The 12,691-nt window shown below is 46.9% G+C and overlaps 1 protein-coding gene across 1 annotated transcript in view; it reads left to right on the top strand.

Moving 5' to 3' along the window:
• Window positions 1-12,691, top strand: part of MYO9A (myosin IXA) — a 980,547-nt gene that overhangs the window by 651,109 nt on the left and 316,747 nt on the right. The window contains 1 exon segment of the mRNA XM_030187859.1: window positions 359-500. Coding sequence (XP_030043719.1) covers window positions 359-500 — 142 coding nt within the window.

The raw sequence follows: 12,691 nt of genomic DNA on the forward strand, positions 1-12,691 counted from the left end.
TATGACTGGATATAGAAGGGTTGGTGTACTAGATATGAAATAGAACGAGAATCTTGCATGCTTAGGTGACCAGAATGGTGTCATATAATGAAGGAAGGCAACTGAATTGAATATGAAGTGATCTACTGCAAGAACGCGTACTTTATGGCTGACTTCTGAAATGTATCCTTGGCAGTGTGAACAGGAATAACTTGGTGGTCTGGATGGTCTAGCTATTGTTTTCTGCTTTCATCCACTGTGTGCTCTGCATGGAGCATGTGGTCTTAATAGGTTTTCATCATCTGTACATTAGCAAAGCCTGTCTCTGCTGATTTTAGCATTGCAGCTAGCTTCAATCTGTTTGTTTATTTCTGTGCAGTTTTCCACAAGCCACAAACCAGACACTACTGGATAAATTTAAACGTCAGCACGAGGGAAACAGTTACATTGAATTTCCTGCTGTAATGGAGCCTGCATTTATCATAAAGCACTATGCAGGGAAAGTGAAATATGGAGTGAAGGTCAGTAAAATGCTAATCCTCTGGAATATGGTGTCGTCAAAACATTGGCAACACACAACTTTCACGTGTTCACACTACTTAACTGCTCCTAAAACTTCTGTTTGCTTTATTGAGGGCCAGATGCATCAACCAAACGTAAAAAAATCTAAAACGTAAAAGTCCCTAACAAATTTGAAAAAAACGAAGAATGCATCAAAAAAACAAGTCGCACATGTTGGGTGCGGTATTGTAAAGTACAATGCATTAAACTGGTGTAATCCCCGTCGGTAATCGGCCCCTAAAGCATGCGCAGAGCAGCCAAGCTTTATGCTGGCTGCTCTGCGCATGCCACAAACGTCAAAACAACAACAAAAAAAACCCCCAAAACACAAACGTGTGTTTCGGGAGAGGGCAAAGGCGCTCGTCAGGAGCGTCCTGTATGGACGGCCTTGCCCCCCCCTGCCCGAGGTCACAGCTGCTCCCCGCTTCCCCCTGCAGCATTATGTCAGACGGGGGCGGGCCCAGCTCAGGGAAGGAGACTCGCGGTGATCAGATGTTCTTCTTGCCCGTGCAGCGCCTTCACACAGAGGTGAGAGGCGCTGCGCGGACCCAGTGAGGGGGGGGAGCGGCGGCGATGACCTCAGGGGGGGTGGCAGGGGCGGAGCACGGGGCGGAGGATGGCGGAAGGCGGAGCTGCGACGAAAAAGATGAAGGGAGGCGGCCGGGGCTGCTAAAGTTTGGATTTTTATGCTGCAGAGGGAAGCGGGGGAGCAGTGGGCGACCTCGAGTGGGGGGGGCACGGGGGTGGAGGATGGCGGGGGAGCGGAGCTGTGGGAGAAAGAAAGGAGAGAGGGAGGGGAGAGGAGGCGGGATGCTGATAAAGTTTTAAGTTTTGTGCTTTTAATGGCAGGGGGAGCGGGGAGCAGTGGCGACCTCAGGCGGGGGGGGGGGGGCAAGAACGCTCATAAATGACGCTCCTGACGAGCGTTTTTGCCCCCCCCCCCCCCCCCTCCTGATTTTTTTTTTTTTACTTACAGTTTGGAAAGCCGGGCAGCCCTAACAAGAGGTACAGACCTCTCGTTAGCTTTCCGAGTGGTTTTCCTGTGTTAGGGCAAGTGGTAAATTTTGATGCATCTCATTCCAATAGGGTTTCTAAACAATTTGCTCATCTGCCATTCCGTTTTCGTTAGCTGCTGTCGTCTTCGGAAAAGGCCTTTAATGCATGTCACGGTTTAAAACTTGTTCGTTAAAGGGTTGTAAAAGGGTCGTTAAAGTTTAGTGCATCTGGCCCTAAATTGTGTCTCTAAAATTACCTTTCAGAAGTTTAAATTTTGTGTATCTCCTTGTTAAAATTCATGTGTGGGGGAAAAGGGCAGATGCCTTTTGTATTTCAGAAAATAATGGAGATAGTTTCACATATGCACATAAGTTGACGTCCTTACGCTTAAGTGGGTTATTAGTCACAAAAAAAATATTTGCATGAGTTTGCAACATGCAGAAATTTAACCTCATAAAAAAAGTGATGATTTGCTTGTATAAATGTTATTTTCTGAGGACAAGCAGGCTTATAATTGTCAGGAATGGGTGACAACCGATCCGCGTCGCACGGTCCATATTTACCAAAGCTAAACGAGAGCTTTGTGGAGGGCGAGAACATGGTCTTCTCAGTTTTTTTTCTACGGTGAGGAGATGGCATGTTTTTTTTTTATCATCTCCTCACATCGCTCAGTTCTAGAGAGCTTTTTGTGCCTTTTGGCATTTTTACTTCGTTTTCATTTTTTATTGTGTTTCTTGTTGTTGGAACCTCCATCCTTTATTTTCCTTTAATTGGACTAGTAATTTTGCCTGGTTTTAAGTTTCATTTGTTTTCCGTAATCATAAGGCCGCTTTTAGGCCTTGACTTACTTCGGAACTTTCCCTTTGTTTTCTATGGCCTTGTCCCTTTTTCAGACACCATTTCCACGAAGTTGCCACTGGCTTCAAGCGCTGTATCCAGTGCATCAGACAATTTCTGTCTTGGTATCTGCAGTGTCTTGGGCCTGACCATAGCCCCACTAACTGTGTTCTCTGTCTTTGCATGAGGCTCAACGAGAGCAGATGTTTGGAGCCAAGTCCTGTTCCTCAATGTTGGAAACGACGTTGAGGCATCACACCAGCATTGGGAGTATCAGTATGCATGGATGCTACTAGACCCTTAGAACACTGGGAGCAGTGAGCATCGAGTAGGTCTCCACCTACCTCAAGGCCTCCTGCTTTCCAGGGTCCCAGGCCTGTTCATCGTCAGACCCGACCCCAAGGCAGCGTGTGGATTCAGCGGTGTCAGCCCCAAGGAGCCTTGGTGACACGCTTTCAGCGAAGGCCAAGACGCCGGGAACTCTACCTTCCTAGGCTCGTTTTATTCTTTTCCAGGCTACACTCTCATTCAGATTGTATTTAGTGTCAGGGTTGATCTGTGTTACGTCCTTGTCATTGCGATGCCCAATTGACCAATGTTTGTTGTTTTGGTGAGTCTGCATCATAGGGATTCCTCACTTGTGAGAATTATAAGCCTGTTGTCCTTAGAGAAAGCAAAGATACTTACAGTACCTCTAGCAGGTATTCTCCGAAGGACAGCAGGCTTTATATTCTTACAGTCCCTCCCACCTCCCCTTGGAATTGTCTCCTTTGATTTTTTTTACTTTAGTTTATGCTATAGTATTAAACTGAGGAGACCTGCATTCTCGAAGCGGGTGGGAAGGCAGTTGCACATGGACTGTGGAATGCGTCTTGCGCGCCACAAAGCTCTCATTTAGCTTTGGTAAATTCCGGACCGGGCGATGCGGATCTGTGTCACCCACTTGTGAGAATATAAAGCCTGCTGTCCTCGGAGAATACCTTCTACTCAGCGACGACCTGGCCCGTACAGGATGTCTGAGAGATGGCCTGGCTCAATGGCGCCTCCCACTTCACCTCCCAGGTGAGAACTGCCAGTCTGGCCTTGGCACACCAGCACACACTACTACTACTACTTAACATTTCTAAAGCGCTACTAGGGTTACGCAGCGCTGTACAGTTTACAAAGAAGGACAGTCCCTGCTCAAAGGAGCTTACAATCTAAAGGTCAACATTGCAGTCAGCTGACAATCTAATGGACAACATGTGCAGACAGTCAAATTGGAGCAGTCTAGATTTCCTGGATAGAGGTGAAATGGTTAGGTGGCCGAGGGTGACATTGAAGAGATGGGCTTTGAGCAAGGATTTAAAGATTGGGCAGGGAGGGGGCTTGGCGTTGGGCTCAGGAAGTTGTTCCAAGCATAGGGGAGAGGCAAGGCAGAAAGGGCGGAGCCTGGAGTTGGCGATGGTAGAGAAGGGAGCAGAGAGGAGGGATTTGTCCTGTGAGCGGGGTTTTCGGGTAGGGAGCGTACAGGGAGATAAGGGTAGAGAGGTAGTGAGGGGGCTGCAGATTGAGTGCATTTGTAGGTTAGTAGGAGAAGCTTGAACTGTATGCGGGTACCTGATCGGAAGCCAGTGAAGTGACTTGAGGAGAAGGGGTGATATAGAGGCATATCGGTCTAGGCGGAAGATAAGACGTGCAGCAGAGTTCTGAACGGATTGAAGGGAGGATAGATGGCTAAGTGGGAGGCCAGTGAGGAGTAGGTTGGCAGTAGTCAAGGCGAGAGGTAATGAGAGCGTGGATGAGAGTTCGGGTGGTGTGCTCAGAGAGGAAAGGGCGAATTTTGCTGATGTTATAGAGAAAGAAGCGACAGGTCTTGGCTATCTGCTGGATATGCGCAGAGAAGGAGAGGGAGGAGTCCGAAGATGACTCCGAGGTTGCGGGCGATGAGACGGGAGAATGTGGGTGTCATCTACTGAGATAGAGAGTGGAGGGAGAGGAGAGGAGGGTTTGGGTGGAAAGACAATAAGCTCTGTCTTGACATGTTCAGTTTCAGGTGGCAGTGTAAGTATCATTGCTTTCCATATGTATTCGTAACATTATGCACTATTGTGCAAAGAATAAATTAATGCATGCATATTTGACTGCATAACCAAAGATTTAGACTTTGTCTGATTTTATAAGCCATTTTACATATAAAGTAGCATTATACATACAGATATAGCAATTTAGAAATTGTCCAGATATATTCTTGTAAACATTTATGTGTACTCCTATGTATACATACATTTCTCATATCTGAGAAGAGGCATTCTAGAGGGTTTGGACTTGCACAAATAAACCATAAACATATCTTGAGTGTAAAATAAATCAGGAAATCCATGCTTGGATAGTACTTACGGTGAGGTAGTTTTGAAAGGGCAGTATATACATTCTTTCCCATTTTAAAATTGGTGTGGCATATATCCAGCATTCTATATAGCACAACTTAAGTTGCACTTGCAAATCTAGTCGTATTCTGGATTTGCATGCGCAACTAAATTTGTTAACAAGCCAGTCAGCGCTGATAATTGCCACTTAACAAGCAACTATTGACACTAACTGACATTAATTAGAATTTATACACAACTATCTAAGCATGGAATGGGTGGGTCATGGACAATCCTGGAAGTCCTGTAATTCATCTTGAAGTTTATTACAGAGCCCCGGAAAAACACTGTGCCCATACCTTTACCAGCACTATTCCCTCTGAGTTGAGCGAGAGTTCTCCATCTACAGTCCTGACAATGGTGAGAGATGTTTCACTATCATATTTCAATAGTGAGGGACAGGCAAGTCCTGCAGGACTCCAGAAAACCTGCCTGTCCCTAGTGATTGAAAACACAGTATTGAAACACCAACTCTCACTGGCAGCAATGCAGTTGGAGGATTCCCGCTCAACTTAGATGGAATACTGTTTACCAGTTTCATAGTCTTTAAATAGAGGTATTCCAAATTCCATACACTGTAAGAGAGTATCTGTTTTTCTGCAACATATACCGTATTTTCCCCCCAAATTTGGGAGGAAAATATGGGTGCGTCTTATAGTCTGAATGTAGCGTAACTGCTCACTGTTGGGGGTGGGGAGGGGGTGCGGCCAGGGCCAGTCTTAGGCCGAGGCGAGTGTTACGACTGCATAGGGCCTTGCTCTCAAAGGGGCCCTGCGCAGCACGCCTCAACTCTGCCCAGTGCTTTTTTGTGAGGTCTGGCTCACCTGCCCGCTCCCTTCCGTTCGTGCACCCGACTTTCCATTCGTGCAACCGTGCTACCTGTTTTGAAATCTTTCATTTTCCAGAAGTCGCAGCAAACCAGCAGCAAAAGCAGCAGGCAGGCTCGCCTTCTCGTCGTTTCCCTTGCCTCTCAGCGCGTCCCGCCTTCCTCTGATGTAACTTCCTTTCCGCGAGGGCGGGACGTGCTGAGAGGGAAGGGAAGTGATGAGGAGGCGAGCCTGCCTGCCTGCTGCTTTTACTTACTGCTGGTTCACCACAACTTCGGGTATGTAAATTAAAGATTTCAAGGCAGGGAGCACGGTTGCACGAATGGAAAGTCGGGTGGCTGAGGGCGGCAGGTGGGCAGGGGTTTGAATGAATCGCTGGACTTGGGGAGGGGAGGAGAATTGCTGGACATGGAGGGGAGGGGAGGGGAGGGCAGGGGAGAGAGAAGAATCGTTGGACATGGATGGCAGGAGAGGACAAATTCCACTGCAGAGCCACACAGGTTGTGCAAAACTGCTGTCCCCATACAACAGTGTTGCACAACCTGTGGTCCTCCAGCAGATCTCCGCCACACTTTTTTATTCAAAAATTATTTCCCTATTTTCCTTCTCTAAAACCTAGGTGCGTCTTATGGTCCGGTGCGTCTTATAGTCCGAAAAATACGGTACATTGAGCACTTAACCAGGCCCAATTCTCTGAATAGCCTTAAAGATCAAACATAAAACCTTAAACCAAATCCTAACCTCCACCGGTAGCCAATGTAATGCTTAAAGCAAAGGAGTGATTCTGTCCCAAGCTTTCTAAATGCAATCATCCAGGCTACAGTATTTTGTACTCTTTGCAATTTCTTTACTATATATTTTGGCAGCTCCAAATATAGAGGGTCTTTTACTAAAGATTAGCTTGAATTATCTGCAGCAGGGCCCATAGGAATAAAATGGGTGCTGCAGATAACTCGAGCTAACCTTTAGTAAAAGACCCCCATATAGCATTACAGTAGTCTAGGTGACTCAACACAATTGCTTGGACTACAGTATGAAAATACAAATATGACAAGATGGAATCAGACCCAAGCGCATTGTATAAACCAAAAGGATGCATATCTGAATTAGAAACAGTTGTACTGCAATTCAAACTGTATCTGTGAAACCTAAATTTAAATGGGAGAAAAAGACCTCTGATGCCATAGCAGAAACCAGTGTGAAAACATCCCAGTAACTTGATTCCAATGTATTTATTTATTTATGACATTTATATCCCACATTATCCCAAACAAGTTTGAGTTCAATGTGGCTTACAATAAACAGTATTGGATACATAACCAAGATAATGCACAGGAAAGTAATTTGTTGTAAAAATCCAATTTTGCAATACAGTATCATAAACATACTGGGATAGCTATGGATGTTTAACATTTAGAAAATCTATTACGAATGAGAAACTGTACATGAAACAAAGGGAAAGTTAATGGTAAATAGAGTAATAACCAATTCAGGTAATAATTAATTGTTTGAGATATGATTGTGAGGGTTTGTATGAATAAGAATGATTTGAGGATTTTGCGGAATCTAGTATATTCCTGTTTACTAGTATATTGTCTTTCACAGGTTATAAAAAAACTCCCAAATTTTTATTTGATTTTAGGGGTGCACACATACATCTGTGAAAATCATTAAACTTAAGAGTGTAAGTCTCCAAACACTGACTCCAGTTTAAAAATTAAAGGACACAGTGGGGCTCATTTAAAAAAAAAAAAAATCCAAAAGTCATAAGGCTGCAGAAAGACATTTTTCTCTCAAACATCTGCTACATATGCACACCTTATCAAATACTATGTTAGGCGTACTGCTTGGCGCATTTAGATGTGCCAACTTTTGACATCCATAGCCTTGGCATAAGTGGACGTGTGTCAGTGTTGACTTATGCTAATATTCCACAATGGAATTGTGGTGCCAAAGTGCCATTACAGAATTGGCGTTCAGCGCATGACATCAAAGCACCTAGTTATAAAATTGCCCCCTATATATAGCTTTTGAAATACAAAATTGTGGCCTTGAAATTCAAAGACATTTATCTGGATAACAGCTGCCACTATCTGGATGAATACTCTGGATTTCAGTGGCTCTGTACAAATATTCATGGTTTGAGGCCATTGAGGACTGTAGTTTGAGACTCCTGCTCTATACCATTATCCTTGCAGCTTAATATCATAACCACTTGTCCTTAACGTCCATCTTTCGTTTCGATAATACTGTTGGGGACGCTCAAATCTTGACGTTTAGGTCATCCTTAGAGATGGTTGTTTCTGATTTCGGCGATAATGGAAACCAAGGACGCCCATCTCAGAAATGCAAGCCCTTTGGTCGTGGGATGAGCCAGCATTTCTAGTTCACTGGTCCCCCTGACATTCTAGGACACCAACCAGGCACCCTAGGGGGCACTGCAGTGGGCTTCAGAAATTGCTCCCAGGTACATAGCTCCCTTACCTTGAGTGCTGAGTCCCCCAAACCCACTCCCCACAACTATACATGACTACCAAAGCACCTTAAGGGGTTAAGGGGGCACCTAGATGTGGGTACAGTGGGTTTCTCCGAGGACAAGCAAGCTGCTTCTTCTCACATGTGGGTTGACATCCCGTCGGCCCCAAGAAACGGCAAATTTTCACAAGCAAAATTAAAAAGTTTTGCCAGTCTTCTAGCGCATGTGCAGCTCGCACTGCGAATGCGCGAATGACTTTCTGCCCATCGTGCGAGTGTGCCTCCTCAGTTCTTTTTTTGTCTGCGATGAGGTGACAGGATTTTTTCTGCTTTCCTCGTTCTTGGCCCAGGAACAGTCTTACGACTATTTTTTTTATTATTTTAGTCATTAAAAAAAAAAAAAAAAAAAAAAAAAAAATATATATATATATATATATATATATATATATATATATATATATATATATATATATATTCCCGTACTTACTTTACTATTTTTTTCTCTATTTTGTTTGCTTTCTTTTCGACACGGCCGGCCTTTAGGTCACGCGGTTGGGCTTTCTCCCTTTTTATGTGCTTCTCTTTTTGGGCACAATCGCGTTGTTTGATTTCACCAAAACCGTTTTTCCTTCCATGTCATCAAAGACACCCAGCGGCTTCAAACGTTGTACTCGGTGCAACCGGACTGTCTCAGGTACCGATACCCACACGTGGTGTAGCCAGTGCCTTGGGCCCAACCATAGCCCAGTCGCTTGTAATCTGTGTCTTTGTATGAAGAAATGGACGCCAAGCGTCTCGAGAAATCCAACGCGAAAAGCTTTTGGATCTCGTTCCGGTCCTTCGACATCGGTACTGAGGTCGGCGGTGTCAGAGTCGACATCAATGGTGCATCAATGTCAGGAAGAGAGGTAATGGCTGCTGAGAGACCAACTCACACTGGGAGCAGTGAGGGCGTCGAGTGGGTCTCCACCTGCCTCAAGGCCTCCTGTTATGCAGGCCCCCCAGGACCAACTTTCGTCGGACCCAGTACCGAGGAGTCCTCGATGATGGGCGTCGAGCGAAGGCGAAGAAGCACCATCATTGTTCTCCTTCGATACACGTACCGGGTAGTTCTGGGCATCGAGAGAGTCTGCACCCAAAAAGCGTCGGCGCCGAGAGTATCGCTCCCCTCGATACAGGAGGTGCCGATGTGTCGGTCTCCTAGCAGCCCGGTACCTGCTCCCGAGCCTTCATGGATTCTGACACCGCCTGTTCCACTGACCCAGCAGCCTTCTCCGATGGTGGCTCCGACGAGCGCATCCGGGCCTTGTTTCCAGAACTTCTGGAGGGACTGCTACAACAGTCAGCTTCGGTGTCGGGGGTGCTTGCACCTTTTGTACCGTCTGCTGCAGCGGTGTCTGGCCCTTCTCTTGCGGTGAGGTCCCCGACCGCGGTGCTGTCTGCGGCATCGGCGTCGGCTTCCACCCAGGTTGACTCTCCTTCAACGTCGGTGGAGGGAGCTTCGCCACAGTTGGACCGGGGCGTCGGCCTCTCGACGTTCCTTGGCGTCGAAGTACCTTAACACAGGTTGTATCCGACACTGAGCAGGAGCGTTCGTGGGAGTCAGAGGAAGATTCCAGGTACTTTTCTTCTGATGAGTCCTTTGGGATTCCCTCTGATCCTTCCCCTCTGCCAGAGAGGAGACTATCTCCACCGGAGAGTCTGTCCTTTTCCTCTTTTGTCTGGGAAATGGCTACGCTATTCCCCTCCCTGTGGAGGTTGAGGATGAGCCCAGGACTGAGATGCTCGAGGTCCTAGTTTATTCTTCTCCACCTAAAGAGGCCGTGACAGTTCCTCTGCATAAGGTACTGAACGAAGTCCTTATGCGAAACTGGTTGGCCCCTCTGTCTGGCCCTGTGGTCCAGAAGAAAGCTGAATCCCAGAATTGGATCCACAGTGAACTGGATTGATGAAGTCTCAGTTACCCTACAATTCCATGGTGGTGGACTCTGCCCTCAAGAGAGCCAGGAGTTCTAGAGACTATACTTCAGCGCCCCCAGGCAGAGAGGCTAGAACTCTTGATTCTTTGGGAGGAAGATGTATCAAGCTGCTATGCTCGCCGCCAAGATTTAGTCATACCAGCTCTTCACGAGCATGCACTTGCGGGACTCGATACGGCAACTGTCAAGTTTGGTTGATGCACTCCCTACGGAGCTGGCCGAGCCTTTTCGCCAGGTAGTCAGGCAGCAGAAGGTGTGTCAAAAGTTCCTGGCCAGGGGTACATTTGACACTTTTGATTTAGCATCCAGGATCGCTGCTCAGGACAACCTTTTTGGTGAAAAAGTAGAGGATCTAGTTGATCAGATCAAGAAGCATAATGATGCTATGGATTCTCTCTCCCACCAGGTGCCTTCTGCTACTGCCGTCCTGATCTAGGAGGTATTTTGGAGGGAAGTGAAGTGCTCCCTATTCCTATTCTAGGTGTAGGTACACTCCTGCTTCTCGGCAGCCTTGCCAGGCTCAGCCCCAGCACACTCGTTCTCGTCAATAGCGTGCGTCTAAGGCCCATGCTGCTCCCCAGTAAAAGCAGGGACAGGCTTTTGACTGGCTCCAGCTAAGCATAGCCTCAATAAAAGTGTCCATACTGGACAACTTGCCGGTCGGCGGCAGGTTGATATTTTTTCACCAAAGGTGGCCTCTCATAACCTCCGACCGGTGGGTTCTTCAAATAGTCCGGTTAGGATATACCCTCAATCTCGAATCTAAACTCCAAATTGCCCACCGGGATCTCATTCTTACAGCTCCCAGCACAAACAGGTACTTGCAGAGGGAACTCTCCACCCATCTAAAGGCTCAGCGGTCAAACTCGTTCCACCAGGGGAAGAAGGGTTGGGATTCTTTTCCAGGTACTTCCTTGTGCAGAAAAAGACTGGGGGGATGCGTCCCATCCTAGACCTAAGGGGCCTGAACAAATTTCTGGTTCGAGAAAAGTTCAGGATGGTTTCCTTGGGCACTCTTCTTCCCATGCTTCAGGAGAACGATTGGCTATGCTCTCTGAACTTAAAGGATGCTTGCACACATATCTCGATTCTTCCAGCTCACAGGAAGTATCTTTGGTTTCGGCTGGGAGCTCAGCACTTTCAGTACCGTGTATTGCCTTTTGGTCTGGTGTCTGCGCTCAGAGTGTTTACAAAGTGTCTGGTGGTAGTAGCAACGTTGCTACGTAGACTTGGAAGTGCATGTGTTTCCCCTATCTCAACGATTGGCTGGTGAAGAGCATCTCGGAAGCAGACGCTCTGCAGTCCATGCGAATGACTATTCAGTTGCTAGAGCTACTGGGTTTCGTGATCAATTACTCCAAGTACCATCTCACCCCAGTACAGAAGTTGGGAATTCATTGAGGCTCTGTTGAACACAAAGACAGCTCAAGCTTATTTTCCCGACGCAAGGGCAGACAGCTTTCTGTCCTTGGTGTCCATGGTTCAAGCGTCTCAACAGATCACGGCTCGGCAGATGTTGAGACTTCTGGGGCATATGGCCTCCACAGTTCATGTAACTCCCATGGCACGTCTACATATGAGATCAGCTCAATGGACCCTAACTTCCCAGTGGTATCAAGCTGCGGGGGATCTAGAGGATGTAATCCAACTGCCCACCGACTTTCGGAATTCCCTTCAGTGGTGGATGATTCAATCCAATTTGACCTTGGGACGCCCATTCCAAATTCCTCATCCAGAAAAGGTGCTGACAACGGATGCATCCCTCCTAGGGTGGGGGGAGCTCATTTAGATGGGCTTCACACTCAAGGAGCTTGGTCCTTTCAGGAAAAAGATCTTCAGATCAACTCCTGGAATTGCGAGCGATCTGGAACGCTCTAAAAGCTTTCAGAGATCGGCTGTCCAACCAAATCATTTTAATTCAGACAGACAATCAGGTTGCCATACATTACACCAACAGCAGGGGGGCACTGGATCTCTCCGTCTGTGTCAGGAAGCCATTCAGATGTGGTTTTGGGCACGCCATCACGGCCTATTTCTCCAAGCCATTTATCTGCAGATGTAAACAACAGTCTGGCCAACAGATTGAGCAGGATAATGCAACCTCACTAATGGTCACGGAACATGGGCGTAGTCCGCAAGATCTTCGAGCATGGGGCACTCAGATCAATCACAAAGTCCCTCAGTTCTATTCCCGGCGTCAGACCCACGACAGACTAGCGTCAGATGCCTTTCTCCTACATTGGGGAACAGGCCTTCTGTATGTGTATCCTCCCATACCTCTAGTAGGGAAGATTTTGCAGAAACTCAAGCAAGACCGCGGAACCATGATTCTGATTGCGCCCTCTTGGCCCCGTCAGATTTGGTTCCCTCTTCTTCTGGAGTTGTCCTAAGAGAAACCGTGGAGATAGGACTGTTTTCCGACCCTCATCACCCAGAATGAGGGGTCGCTTCTACATTCCAACCTCCAGTCTCTGGCTCTCATGGCCTGGATGTTGAGAGCTTAAAAATTGCCTCTTTAGGTCTTTCAGAGGGTGTCTCTCGAGTCATGCTTGCTTCCAGGAAAGATTCCAGGAAAAAATGTTATTCTTTCAAAGGAAGGAGGTTTGCCGTCTGGTGTGACAGCAAGGCC

Source organism: Microcaecilia unicolor, chromosome 1 (assembly GCF_901765095.1).
Source record: "Microcaecilia unicolor chromosome 1, aMicUni1.1, whole genome shotgun sequence".
NCBI classification, from domain to species: domain Eukaryota; kingdom Metazoa; phylum Chordata; class Amphibia; order Gymnophiona; family Siphonopidae; genus Microcaecilia; species Microcaecilia unicolor.